This window comes from Hirundo rustica, chromosome 6 (genome assembly GCF_015227805.2).
Source record: "Hirundo rustica isolate bHirRus1 chromosome 6, bHirRus1.pri.v3, whole genome shotgun sequence".
Taxonomy (NCBI): domain Eukaryota; kingdom Metazoa; phylum Chordata; class Aves; order Passeriformes; family Hirundinidae; genus Hirundo; species Hirundo rustica.
In genome coordinates this window covers 14,320,100-14,334,990 of record NC_053455.1, presented here as the reverse complement: position 1 = coordinate 14,334,990, position 14,891 = coordinate 14,320,100, and the positions used below count along the sequence as shown (strand labels likewise).

General features: G+C 40.5%; 1 protein-coding gene across 2 annotated transcripts in view; it reads left to right on the top strand.

The window, feature by feature from the left end:
- Nucleotides 1-14,464, top strand: part of C6H14orf132 (chromosome 6 C14orf132 homolog) — a 40,900-nt gene extending 26,436 nt beyond the window's left edge. For both annotated transcript variants that reach the window (XM_040068452.2, XM_040068450.2), the window contains exon 2: nt 6,468-14,464. In XM_040068452.2, the coding sequence (XP_039924386.1) occupies nt 6,468-6,692 (225 nt within the window). In that variant the 3' untranslated portion in view covers nt 6,693-14,464. The remainder of the gene's footprint in view (nt 1-6,467) is intronic.
- Nucleotides 14,465-14,891: the final 427 nt, after the last annotated feature.

Genomic DNA, 14,891 nt, shown 5'->3' with positions numbered 1-14,891 from the left:
GAGTGGAATGAGAAACTTCTCTGTATCCTTCTGAGACTTGCCAGGTACTATCAGCTCTTTTATTAGAAAGGCTTTTGTTTGTTCTTACTCTTATGCACTTGGAAGATGAAATCCAACAGTTGGTGGTCGAGACTAATAGTTTAAAAGCAGTAGGGTTCTTTGAAATAAAAAAAAAAAAAAAAAAGAAAAACAAACTATTTCAACAGTCTCCTAGGCAGATGTAAATTGCAAGAGTGGAATCACAGCATGTTCATCATTAGGGTATCTTGGATGCTACCTGTGCAGAAATATGAGACTGAAAATTTCATGCCAGTTGAGTATGAGAATGAAATTATCTTCATGCCAGTTATCTACACTGCTTTTTGTGTCTTATTCAGCAGGGGAACTTTCCGCAGAGAGGTGCTCCAGCCTGCACAGGACCTGTGCTCATAAAAGCAGTAGCTTAGGGCCAGCTGATCTAGCTGAGCTCAGTTCCTTGTGGGAATACCTTAGTTAAGGGAAACCAGTTTCTACAGCCAAGAGCAAACTCAGAGTTGAAGTATCTGCTGTAGAATTTTGGAACATTTTGGGTTGTTCCTTCCTAAATATCTAGACATCTGTTGATCAAGGCAGCTCTTAGGGTGCGTGGTTCAACAGCAAGGTTCAGACCTCTAGCATCTGAGATACTGCTGATATGGAACAACTTTGAATAGTGCTATCATCTAAAAGGACAAAGACATTGTGTCTAGCCTAGCATGGATCAGAAAGCAGTGGAGCAAGTAATGCACAGGTCCTAGGAATATAATGGATTGGAGGAAAAGCAGGGATTGGAAAAATGGAAATTAAGATAGCCAGTGAAATCCTGATGCCTCCACGTTGGAGTGAAAATTTTCCATTGCCACTGGTAGGGTGATCATTTTGACAACTATATTTTGAAAGTAAGCAGCTGCTTTTTCTAAGCTTGTCAACCTAAGACTGTGATTTCAGGGTGAATCAGGAATCTGAATCAATTAAAATGAGAATTTGAAGCTAACTGCATAAAACATTTTCACGAATCTTCCTCTTCAGAGTTAGATGTATTTAATTAAATTAAAGAGGATTGCCTTAGGTGGTGGTTAATTTTGTGTGTGGCTTTAATGCATTCAAACTAATCCACTTATAGTGAACAGAGAACAAGTTCTGATTGTCACTGTGCACCCAGTTTGCATTGTAAGAAATAGGGTGATATTCTGGCAAACAGTGAATGGAATAACTTGGTTCTCCAGACATTACCTGCAAATCAATAATGGCCAATAAGAATCTTCATTTATGGTGTATGTTTTAGATAAGGAAAATATATATATGGATCTTTTTGTGAGACACAAGAGAATACTGTGGGGAGAGTACTGGTCAGGTGGGGTACTTCTTTAGTAAAAAACATGTATTTAAAAAGAGCTTAAGAATTAAGATGTCGTTATGATTAATTTTTGAACCCATATATTGCTACGGCCTTTGGCAACTGTGTTAGATTAATTTATGACTGCAGGTGGAATGTTTTCAGATGCAAATAGACACTGCAGTGATCACATGCTACCTGGGCAGAAGGAAATAATAATTTCACTTTCTGTATTCAAATCATGTCCTCCTGTAAAAATATGATATCTAAAATTTAAGAAAAAAAAGAAATATTGGAAAATTAGATATTCTGAAGTAGCAACATGGATTTTACAGAACAGCACCTGAGCTGTGCTGACATTTCCCCTCTTAGCATCCCATTCCTAGAGTGATGCTTGGTGAGACCAGGACAAAGATACAGCAGAACTGCTAAAGCTGCTGCTGAAGTTTCTTAGTTTCTCACTCGAAGATTCAGCTATGATTTCAAATATCTGTGCCAAACCTGGGTTACCCAACAAGGTAGCAACAGCCAAGAGTTACAATTCTCTATGAAAAAAGCTAACTATGAAAAAATGTCAGACACCTGATTCTCAAAGGAATGGAGCAATGTTACTGCTAAGGGAGGGATTTTATATGGTGCTGCTTAAGAATGCTGTCATACTTATAGTATCAGTGACTGGTACCTGACATGCTGTTTTTCATTCCTGTGAATCACTTTGGTTGTAAAATTTTTCTGCTAACTTGAAAGTGTATCACAGAACTGCTCAAGAGCCTGCTCTCCTCATGACCCCAAAGCATGCCAGTGGGAGGTATTCAGCACAGTGGGTGTTCTCATTGCCATTTGACATTTTGCTGTTTGGTTTTCTGCCTGTTGCTATTTAATGATTTCAATTCTTTCTTTGCCAGTCCCAGAAGCCATTTAGCAAGCGATGTACTATTAGTGCTACTTAACAATGTCGACACAGTCACTAGGAAAGGAGTTTCATTTCCAAACAGTGTGCTCCAGCATTACCCCTCACCATCTGCTCCTGTCATGTCCCTTGCTGTCATGTTTCCCAGTTAACCCTTTGCCCTGGCCTCCTCATCCAGTGTGCTTGGGGAGGGTGGCAGCCTTGCCTGAACTATAAATATTACCCTCTGAGGCTAAAACAGACTGCAGGCCACTGTAATGGCAGTGACATGGATGACGGTTTTGGATTACGTGAATTGGCATATATTTGCTTTGTAGAGGCACAGGCAGAAAAATAGAGCAGTCAGAGAGAGCATTGCAGGTTTCTGTCCTTAGCCTACTGTTAATTCACAACTCCCATTAGTGTCAGGCCTGGAGGTCTCACAGCCTTTAATGTAAAATCTCAAATAAGACTGAAGAGACTACTGTACCTATGGGAGAATGAAGACATCAAGACTGAAGTTGAGATTCATTTCACTGAATTTAATCTATCAAAAAAGATAGATTGCCATTGATACTAATCATCCCTCTCTCCCGCGTATCTCCCAAGGATGATTTACATGACTCTAATTGCTGGACAACCCTGACTGTTACGTGGCACCAAGAGGCCAGATTGAGAAGGATGCTCAGCTTCAGATGAGCTCAGATTGAGTCTGGACAAGTTCATCATAGCAAAATTCTTTGCAAGTTATTAAATCCATAGCAATAGTGTCTGGCTTATGAAGTTCTTAAGCTAAAAACAGTCAGAGACAGTGAGTTCTTAAGGGGTAGTATCAGATGTGTTTCTCCTGTTGTGCTGTTACTCTCCTAAGCATCTATTTATGGCCACTGTTGGAGCTGACACACAAGGGAGATGGACTTTCTGTTGGACACCATATGGCTGTTCCTCGTGCTCTCATGTGAGGCTGCTGTAGCAGTGGGAAGGGGGAATGCGCATTCAGCAAGAGATGATTTTTTGCAAATGGGAAATTGACAGGAAGGTTTATTTCCAGATCTGTAGTGAAGTGCTACTGACCTACAAACAGAAAAACTGGAAGTCAGTCTTACAGAAAGAGCCTGTGCCAGGTGCTGAATGTCAGTGCTTTACACCAGGTCACCTCAAGCCTTTCAGAGATTCAGATGAGCTGTTTTACCATGTGCTCCCCTCAGATGGTGCAGACAGCTTGTTTGAGCCTTAGACAGTACAAGGAGATTCAGATTTGACATCATTTACAGTGTGCTATGTAGCTGTGCTGCTACATGGATGCTCCCTGCCTTTGTGACAGCACCAGGGGAACTAACAGGGTGGAAGCTTGTCCTTTCAAATAATCTGAGAGCACAGAATGTGTGGCCCAAAACTGAGGTATCAATTACCAGAACACTGCTTATGACTTCCCACTGTATTGGGCCCATACACATGTGTGTGTACCTCGATACTTGGGATGATTGTTCAGTTGAAAGATTTTGCAGAATTGACTATCCTAAATGCTGATAGCCTGAAAATTATTTGCTAAGGAGGCAAGCACCTTTGGTTGAGCATTTTGCTGCTGGTATGGTAAATGTAGTCCTGTCATTTTCTGCAGAGATCTTTAATTAGAGTCTCTGTAGCTGTTGCATGGCATCATCGCTGCATAAATATACTTCTGTTTGAAGTCAGAACTGCCTTTTATGGTAATCTCTACATAAAAAGAAATTTTGATTAAACTGAGAAATGCTTTCTTTATCAATCCCAAGCCATAAAAAAAGGCCAGTGGAATTGGAATTCAAAGCATCAAGCTGGGCTTTTGAAATGGAAGGTTTTACTCTCTTTTAAACCACACTGTATTGAAACTGCCAGCAAAAATCTTTGATGCAGGGAGAACATATCAAACTTTACTTTTGCAATTTCCTGCTTGGTTTCTTGTAAACTGCTTTTGTCTAATCATATTTGATATCAAAGATAATTTCATTTAATGTGGATTAGGTAGCATGACATATCCACTGTGGTCTTTCATCATTCTCTGTTTAATTTTGAATGTGACATGATATTTTCTAGTACAGATGAAATTTGTTCAGCAGTCAGCTTTGAAAAAGAGCCTGTCTTTTATATCTCTGTAAAATGTTATGTAAGGCAAGCAAAAGAAATTACTTCATTCTCAGACTTCTCCAAGTCTTTGGTGTAGTGTATAGATTACAGCCAGTGTCGAGAGGAGAGATGGTTTACCCTCACATGCTGCCCATTTCAGCAGCCTCCATATCCATAGCACAAAACAGCCAGAATGGGTGTCGTTTGGTTCCAAAGGGAGAGGTTACTGAGAGAATCAAAATGTGCTGCAGGAGATGAAGGACAGGGTGCTGAAAGAGATGGTTTTTCAGCCCGGTGGGTATTTGACAGGGCAGTTTAAGCTGAAGGTATAGCAGCCTTCTGTGATATGGCTGAACGAAGGCAAGGCTTGTTCCTCTCTTATTCATAGGCCGTGGTGACTTTGGCAGTAGTGTTGGAGTGGAAGAGGGCCCTACTGAGAAAGGTGAAAAATAATACCATAACCTCAAAGGTACTTACTAGTAGGGTGTAAAAGAGGAGATTGTGTGTAAAGGTTGGAGGATGACAGCAGCAGTGTGAAAACCACTGCGAGGAAGGAAAGGTTCGCTGGTGTTGCAGTCAGGGTGTTTCTTAAGGACAATATTCCCAGACTTTTTTCAGCTTTCCCTGAAGCCCTGGACTCCTACCAGATCTGAAAGGCGGGTGTAGATAGGGCGCACTGATGTCTAGGTTTTACTCATTGCTCAAGATCAAACCAATCATCAATGCCATGATGGAAATTTGGCAGAGAGATTTGGACATATGACTCTGGGTTTTTTGTTGTTTGGTTTTTTTGTTGGTTTGTTTGTTTGTTTGTTTGTTTAGTTTGTTGTTTTTTGTTTTTTTTAAATCCAATAAATCCATGAGTTTGGTCTACCTACCCACTACAGTCCTCACGGAATTTGGTTACAGAGTATTGGGGAGACTTGGGGCATTACCATACCCACACTACTCGTGTTTTTTACCAGATTTTCAGAAACATGTGTCCCGAGCATTTATAGATTATGGGAAGTAGATGTTCTGCAGCTTTTTTGAAACAATGTTACTATACTTAAATGAGACTAGGAGCCCGCACTCAGTGAGTCAGGGGAGGCTCTTACAGCTCTGCATTCCCAAACATCCAAGGGACAAGGATGGAAGCAAAAGCTTCTGTGTGAACCTTTTTTAGTAGTAAATGGTCTTTGTACTGCAGTAGGTATCCCTCTCTTGCCTGAATGAGGAATCCATTCATGTGCTGAAGGATGTAATTTTAAACCACTATGTAGAGGTAAAATAGTTATTGAACCCTGAAGAATATGTGTTGTGATCTAGAAGGAAGTTGAAGTTGGGAAACAATTGTAACATGTAAAATGACAAGGTTAAACAGCTTCTTCTTCCTTTATCTTTTGCATCGTGCATCGAGTAACGGTTACCTTACCCAGAACATTTTCTGGTACTGCTGAGAAATCCACTAGAAGCAACAAAGAAACTTTGTCTTTCCCAATAGGAGAAGTCTGGTGTGGGAAAACTTTAAGAAATCTGCCATTTACTGCATTGCGATGGAGCCTTTCAAAATCCAACTTGAAGTTTTCTGTTGTATCGATTTATAAATCCCAGGTTGCTTCAGTGGTGTGTTTTGCAGGTGAAGTTAGTGCACTGAATACACTCCACCTCTTCTACAGTAAGAACTTTTTACATGTTCTCTACATAAACCTAGAGTTCGCTTCTGAGTGATACATAAGAGGAGAACAAATTCTCTGCATCAGATCCTCACTATGCTTGTGCAGTGTCTTGCAGTGACACAATACCTTTGCTGGTAGTCACAAAACAATCCTGTTGCTATCAGCTCATATTCTGGTATGTGAGTGCTTTGTGTATATGTATCTTTTCTAAATGGATATGATTACTTAGGCTGACTTTCTGTATATTGTGTGTATTACGTATAGGTTTCCTTCAATAATATTGATTCCAACAGAAATGGGAGAAATAGTATAGTCTGTGGTATTCCTGACAGGTTAGCACCACGTAGATGAAATCTCAGTAATTTTGCAAGTTAGTTAGTGGTTAGTCTTCAGTAATGACTTTGAGACAATGCAAAAGCAGATATTAGCTTTCAGACTGATTTTGCCATGTTTTTCTTCACAGCTTCCTGTTATGGGAGGAGCCTTTATGGACTCACCCAACGAGGACTTTAGTACAGAGTATTCCCTGTTTAACTCATCAGCCAACGTCCATGCAGCTTCTTCCATGCAGAATCCACCAGAAGAGACATCCCGTTCTTCAAATGATGCCATATTGTTATGGATTGCAATAATAGCAACGATTGGAAATATTGTGGTTGTGGGCGTGGTGTATGCCTTCACCTTCTAGGATGACTGTCACTACAAACACTGGAAGAAAGGAAATCTTCAACAGTATTTGTCATGTGTATGTATGTATGTATGTATGTATGTATGTATGTGTGTATATATACATGTATATCTATATAAATACATATAAGTAGAGACTGTTGATTAAGTGCTGCCACAGTCATGGAAATGAAATGCAAGTTAATCATCTTAAGTCTTGATGGCAGAAAGTTTGGATGCAAATTGTGTGGAGGTGAGAGCTTTATTTGAGAACAGAGCCAACACCAGTTTTGTATAGAAGTGTAATAAAAGAGAGATCAACTTGGCTATAGTAAATACAGAGAGATATTTATATAGAAAGTGCTTATTTTCTACTGTAGATTTTTCTAGCAGCTCTTCTGCAGTTGTTTTTGATGGGTTTTTTTGGTGCATTTTTTACTGTAGAATAATGTTATATGGAATTGTTCCAGGTCATGTTTTCTGGAAGTCTTAATTTCCTAGATGGACCAAGTGGTTGGCATTGGCTCGGTTCTGATGAAGTCCAGGTTTATCATGTGTGTGTCTTCAGCATGGCTGTAGACTCCTGGGCTACAAAATCATGAGTCTCACAGCCATGACAGGCAGATGCAGGCTGTCTATTACCTGCCTTCCAGCATCAGTAGCTGGAGCTGGTAATCAATAAAGTGATGCTGAACCTGCCTGCTGTTTGGGAGGAGGCACAGCTATTGCTGCTCTGCACAGCCTCCGAATTTCAGAGGAGAAAATGATAGAGTAGCAGCACAAGTTCCCATTTCTGTCTAGAGGTACTGGATTGCAGTGGTTTGTATATGCATCGCTTCCAGGAAACAAAAGCCTAATACCACACTTTTCATCTCATTGGACAGCAATCCAGATTTCTTACAGCAGCTGTGTACTTTCATAGGTATTAATGTACTAAAATAATGATGGGAAAATTGTGAAGCCTAATTAATAGTGAATATGTCTATGAGAAAGATAAAACTAAAACAAAGGTTGGGCACTTCTGTGACTATGTGGGGGTGAGTTCAAGAGTTAGGTATGTCCTGGGATAGAAACAACACGAGAAAAGTAATAAGTGTCAGATGGGCAAGTGTTTATATCTCAGTATTAAAGATTCTTTGGGTTCTGGTGAGGGTCTTGGAAGTGATTTTTTTATAGCTGGCTTTAGGTAATTATGCTTCGGATTTGTTCCACTGAGAGGCAACATTTTTACTGCATTTTTTCCATGGGCAGTTCATTTTCAAGAGCTGTATCTTTTCAAGACAAGCTGTAGCCTTCCTTGCCTGAGAGACTGTGAAATCTTGAGAAAGGGGGGGAAAAAATCACCGCTGTTGGAAATCATCCTTCATCCCTGTAAAATTAAGCAACAATACATAAAATGTATGCACTTTGAGAGCAGCAGACAAATTCTTCTTCTGTGTCTGTATGTACTGTCTAGGTTTTCTGTCTCATGTAGCTACTACCCTGATTCCAGAAAGCCTTGTCTCTTGTCTGCAGGCACAGAGACTATTTTTGGCACTTGCCTGCCACTGAGCTTAAGGCTGGGCTAAGAGCTGCTGAATGTATAGAGAGATTTGGATTTTTGTCTTTTCTCTTTAAACCCATTTTCCTGCAGGGCTGGTGGACATTTACTTGAATTAAAGCAGCATGCCCCAAATCAGTATTTATAACTACTCAGCAATCACTGTGTATATTTTTTCCCTCTCTATGAACTGTCCTTTAAAGCTAGGAAAGATGCAAACAGAGCTAGCAGTGGGAAGAAAAGAAATTAGGTTCTTTTGAGGCTGAGAAAAACAATTACGAGCTTCTGTGTGTGTTGTTATTTCCCTATTTGGAGGCAGGATTTTGTGAATATGGTTGAGGACAGACAAGGCCTTTACTGGGAAAAAGTTTGAGAAGCCCAGTTCTGGAAGATCAGAGGGAAAGCAAATTCTGACCAATAAGATAACTGTAGTCTTAAGAATGATAGAAAAATTATGATTATCATTTCCTAAAATAGCTATTAATTCCTTCATAGCCGCAGGACAATGAAAGGCAGGGAAGCTACATAAATGGTGTACCTTGTTTGTTTTTGCACCCCTCTTTATTCTTGCTGAGCAGAAAGGAAGCTGTTGGAAAACAGCAGAGAAGTTTCCAATGAAGAATTGAACGGGACAAGGTCTGGTGTGTAAACATGTAGGATCCATGAAAATATTGCTTAATGTAATGTACTGTCCCCAACCATTTTCTGATATTCTGTTGCCTTTGTAATTGTATCAGTTACTCATGGACTTTTCATCATTGTTCCTGCAGGCTGTCTAGTTAGGCCAGATCCTGCAAGCATTTTTGCATAAAGAGCAAAAATTTCCACCATGACTATAACCAGTTTGACACGGTGGTACTTGCCCAGTGGGATTATTCTGCTGTCTAATGAATTTGCCAGTGGAGTGCTTTGCTGAAATTTCCTAGAATATTAATCTTAGTGCAATTAGCAATTTCTTCATCTCTCTCACTGGACTAAACTCTTCACGCATGAAGAAAAGCATTAGAGTGGGAACAGTAAAGGACCACTATTCTGCTAATGAAACCAAGTGACACTTTTGTGTTGCTTTTCCCAAAGAAAATGCCCTACTTTCATGTGAAACTGATAGTAATAGCAGGAGCAATGGAAAACAATGAGTTCCACCTCCTGCATCCAGATCATCATCATACATATTTTCATTGTTAGAGGCTTTGTTGTCAAGAAGGGCCAGACAAAGTTTTAATTGAAGTAATTGGTTTGACAGGGTGACATGGCAAGCCGGGTGCAAGCAGCAAGTGCAGGCATTTCCTGCCTCGTAGTCAAGCTGCACACTAACTGTACAGCTTTTATGTCGGGAGAAGAAGTTAGTTTTAAGATGCAGGTACAAGGATATTGCATGTGAGGGTCTGTGTGGAATATTTTCAGGTGTATTGAAGATCCCTGAACTGCAGTGACCAGAGCTGGTTCAAGCTCTGGTCTACATTGATGGTGATAATATGCACACTATATTTCTGGATGTTGTGTTCTGGCTTTATTCACTACAACCACTTCTCTCTTCTGGGAGGTTTAAATTAAAGTATTGGAAAAAAATGGCTTATTCACCATTACGTTCAAAGAAGCTGCAGAGGGGAATGGAGCAGTTGCTGAGTGGATGTGTCACAGGTCGTGGTCCTGTGAAATATGTTGCTTCTTGAACTGTCAACACAGCTTCACTTGGAGCACTGTAGCTTTCCCTTTCCATGGAGCCAGGCAGCTGGATAATTGATGTCACTCACTGAGGAGTGATGAGGAAGCCTAAACACATTCCCCAGAGCTGTTTTCTGAAGCCTTTCTTTAAAAGAGGAGGGTTCTGTGCTTTGCTGATCACTTGGTGTATCAGCCTGAGAAAAGGATTCCACTCGATCAGCTTCAATTAAAAATGTCTAGCAGAGAGAGCAGTTAGAAAATCCTGGCTGCAGTTCATTCTGTGGTAGACAAAGCAAAGCACTTTCTATATGCCCTGCCTTGTGAGGTGTTTTACCTCCAGCTCTATTGTGCAACCTTGTTGTACAAACACAAGAAGCCCTGCAAAATTATCAGTGAGCCAAGGAAGACAAACTGGGGTGCCCCAATGATTCTCTTTTAGCCATGGCCTCTAGGGATCTATGACAACATACCAAATTATCAAGCTGCCTCTAAAGATTTTCTTTTTTTTCTTCAAAGCAGCCAGCAGTTCAACACAGCAGCTGTGCAACCACCACATCAAAGAGACTAAAGGCTGAATAGTTATTCAGGTGGGTGCAATGGCACATTAGAAAGGAGAGCTGAGTGGGCAAACCCACACAGCTATTCCTATTGTATTTTTATCTGCAAGTAGGAGTCTGTGCTTGCCCACAGCATTAACACCCTGTATTTCTGTGTCAACAAATTTGCAAAACTGAAAACCCAGTTTTGAAACCGATGCAACAATAGTAGCAGAGAGACTCATCTGCTACAAATAATATATTTAGCCTTTTCAGTGGGCAAATGAGGTCATAGACATCTCAGAAGTAATGAGATCCCTGCTCCAAAATCCTCACTTGCAATAGGACTTGAGGGCAGTCAGCTTCCCACCCAGCTGCTGAGCAGACTGTAATAACTGACCCCAAATCAAGAGTGAATAGAAGCATCCAGCCATTACGGTCTTACCCTGTACACCCATTTGAATATAAAAGAAAAAATGCACCTTTGTGTACAGGACCAAATGAAAACAGGAGCCTCTAGTGTATGGGTTTTAATGTATTTTGTCTATTATTAAAAGCTTTCATTTTGCTATTCTCAAGCAATTCCAGTTGTTAATAACCTCTTTACATTTCTCTGCAGGCTGCTGAGACTTATTAATTTCATGTAGCACTGTCCATTTATCCAAAGTAATTTGACTGGGTTACCTGTGGCTAATCACAGAGCAGAATCTGGAAAATTGCTCTTTTTAAGGGTGATCTCCATTTGAGATAAATAGACTAAAGATCAGAATCCAAGATCAAACTGCATCTGTGCTTTTGGAACATTTGGAGCTCTGAGAATTGGATTTCATGTGGTTAATGCGCAGGAAGGGCAGTGAGGTCCCTGGTGATAATGTCAGCCGTGAGGGTTCTGACAGGCAGAGCTGAGTGGTTCATTAACTGCTGCTGTGTCCCTCTGAGCCCTGCTGCCTTCCTGGACACACAGCCAGAGCTGAGTGTGAGCTAAACCACCAGGTACAGCACGTCCCTCCTCACCTCACAGCCTGTAACCCTCAGGGAAACAAGCACATTTGTTCCATTCAAAGGAGAAGAGCCAGAGATCAATATTCTGTTGGCTATATTGTTAGTGGTACATTGTTCAGTCACCATAAGGTCAAAACAGGGGTGGTTTAACATGCATTTAGCCCTTTACCCCTTGTCTGGCAATATCCTAAAGCAATCAAGGCATCCTGAGCCTGAAAGTCCCCTACTGCCCTTAATCTGATGCTAACTTTTTGCGTTTCCTCATACAACCCATCTTTGCCTCTTATCTCGTTTTTTCAGCTCAAAACAGGGAAAATGAAGTCACCACTATGCTCTTCTCTGGACATGTAGGGAGCTCTATGTACTGGCCATGTACCATTTTAATTTGTGGTCCTTCAGGCACAAAGGAAAAAAGTGTACAACATGAGCAGTTCCAGGGAAATATTTGCCTTTGCAGAACAAAATGCATGACAAATTTGTCTCATTCTGGCCTGTCCCAGAGCATTTACATTGAAACAACATGGCCAGATCTACTTTTGCTGCTTTGGAAATTTCAGCAACGCAGCCAGGAACTGGAAAACTCTGATAACACAAACATGTCACAATCAAGGACATGTCTCTGAAGGCAGTTTTTCCTGAGTGACATAGGCAGACTTGAGCTGTTGGTAGCAAGGCAAGTACCCTTTTGTGTGAAAGTCTCCTTCTCTTTGGGAATTTTTGAGAGCACTGTGCTGCCCATTCTTTCTTTCCCAGGCTACTATTTTCAGTTGTAGAAAATACTCTAAAAGGTTCCTGTGTTGGTAGAATACATATAAGATTTTCCTCCCAAAGCTCTGCTTAGTTTTCATGCAAAAGCAACAAAACACCTTATTTCTTAAGCATGGAATGTTAATGAGTCAAATATCATGTGTACAGTAGCATTGTCTCATTTTAATCTTAATTTTTTTTTTGCCAGTAGGTCTCAAAGTAGATCTTACTATTATCCAGACTTTAAAGATGCTGAGAACAGAAACAAGCAAGAGAATCACAGAATGTCTCCAAAGTCACTGCCCAGTCCTTTAGGCTCTATCATTCTTCCCCATATTACCCTAATATGAACTCACATCCATCTCTTTCAACTCATTGTCAACATCACATTGTCTCTATGCCTTCATTTTATTTCTCACCTTTCCTTTGCTGTATTCTTTTCATTCCTTGCTATCAGAGCATGTGAGCATTTGGAAGCCAGCAGTGTTCTTCATTTCCTTTTTAGCCGGCTCCTTGACTCACCTCTGAGAGTAAGAGTGATCAGTAAGGACATTCCACAGTGAGGGCAGAGAACAGTGACATAAGGCCTCTTCTTGGGAGAAAATCTTAATCATTATCTGCCTTAGCAAACCGCAAAGTGTTTCCCCTAAACAGGAGAGCAGGATGTGGCCATGAAGCTTGGTAACTATGATGTCAGTATCCATACAATGCAAAGTTACCTTTCAAAAATTCAGACTTCATAAGTACACTGCACTATTCTGCAGCCAGCATTTACTGAGCTTTTCCCAACCCGAAGTCCTTTGTTTTTTAGCAGATCAGAATCAGTGGTAATGCTCTTGGGGTTGGTTATGTGGGGGCAGCAGGAGTGGGCCCTAAGGAGAATAGAAAAGTTCCTGTGATTTACTGTGAATTACTGTGGGGTCAGGGCCATTAAAGAGCAGCCTGTTTGGTACAGAAAAGCAGCCAAAATGTGCTCAGCCATTTCAAATCTAGTCACACCTGCAGTTCGCAGATGCACATCAAGCTGCTGTAGCCAGACTGAGCATTTTAAAATCCCATTGTACCCAAAATAAAGTGCATTCTTTTGCCAGAGCTGAAGGAGCCTTGTGTTCTGGAAGCTTCCTGAGCTGCAGCCATTATGGTGATATCGCATTTCCTGAGGAGTTCACTCCCACTAATGAACAAATAAGATTGAACTGTTCCAAGTCTAGACCTAAAACCCATCTCTGTTGCTGCCTTCATAAGGATGATCGAAGTTCCTGAGCCTGCACGCTGCTCTATCCAGAGGGACCTTTGCCTCCACCTGGAGTCAACTGCATTAATAACACTTCTTCTATACTTCTGATATCTGCATCACTGCAACAGTTTGCAGGACTAGCTGTGGGTTGCTGAGGTTTTATTTTAAATGTAAAGATGTCTGTAATTTCCTAATCAAAAGCAAGAAAGAAAGCAGAATGCTGTATTTTTTTAAATGAGGAGGTAATAAAACCAAGTCTGAATATTTTGATAGATGTACTGGAAGGTTATATAATGTAGCAAAGAGTTGCACTATTTTTTCTTAGTATGAGTACCTAACCTGAGAAATATTTGTTCTTTCTCTAAGTCCTCTTCCAGGTCTGAAGTTTGGAAGTTTAGAAGGAGTGGAGTACAAAGTCTCAGTGAAATGTGAAGCTTATGTAAATAAATCTGATAGTTAGCTTTGTGAGGTAGCCTGTTAAGTTTGTTTTTCCGTTATCTCAAATACTGCCTAATTATTTGGGGCTTTTTTCCCCAAAAAAACTTCAATAGTGACACTTCTGAAAGCGTCTGTGCTTCACACAAAGTTACAGTCATGTGGAAGTTATATCCTTCAGTTCATGTAAGGCAGCTTTACAGGAGCCCTTTAGTATGCACTGTTACCTTTTCCTAATAATCCTGGACAATTTAATTCTCTTGTGCTCTCTCTCTGCTACCCTGTTTTGTACACTATCAGGTTTGCAGGGATTCTCTGTATGGTTTTTGTAATACATGGGTTGGTTTCTAGAAAAACCTTTACTGTTGTAGTCATTGTTCTTGGATTGTGGAGCTCTATCTGTAAAGATATAACTTTGAAAATGCCCTCTGCTTTCTCCAAGTTTACTGTAATTAGCAAGTTTAACAAATAGAAATGTATTCTTTTAAGTTTCTGTTACGTTCTTTTCCAGTTATTGACTGCTTTCACTGTGTGTGTACTTACTACTGGTTCATTCCTTTACTATGGTGAAAATGACAAGTTTTGTTAATATCATATGGAAATTGTGGTTTTGGATAAAGTTCTTCAAATTGATACTGGTGTGTGATTTTTCATTTGTTCTCAGTTTACTTGAGAGTTGTTAGAAGTCTGGAATTGCAGTTATTTAATTATTACCTCCAGCAGCATTCTGACACTAGTAATTTCTTGCAGTTTAAAAATCTGCATGATCTGGTAACCTTGGGAAACCATCTCTATTGAATATATGGCATGGAAAGAACACCGTGGCTATTTCTACAGAAATGCATTCACCAGCTCTCAAAGTCCAAGAATTGCCTCAACACATCTGGGAGCCCAAAAAACAGTCTTGTTTTCTTCAAACATTAGCTCAGAATCCCTCATACCATGAGCCCTGGTGTTGCTGCTCTCTGCCTGTTCTCTCCTCAGCGGAGCTTGGCCATCCTGACTCAGAGCTGTGCAGGTGCCTTTGTGTCTGTGACCCCAAAATCCTGACCAGAGGCT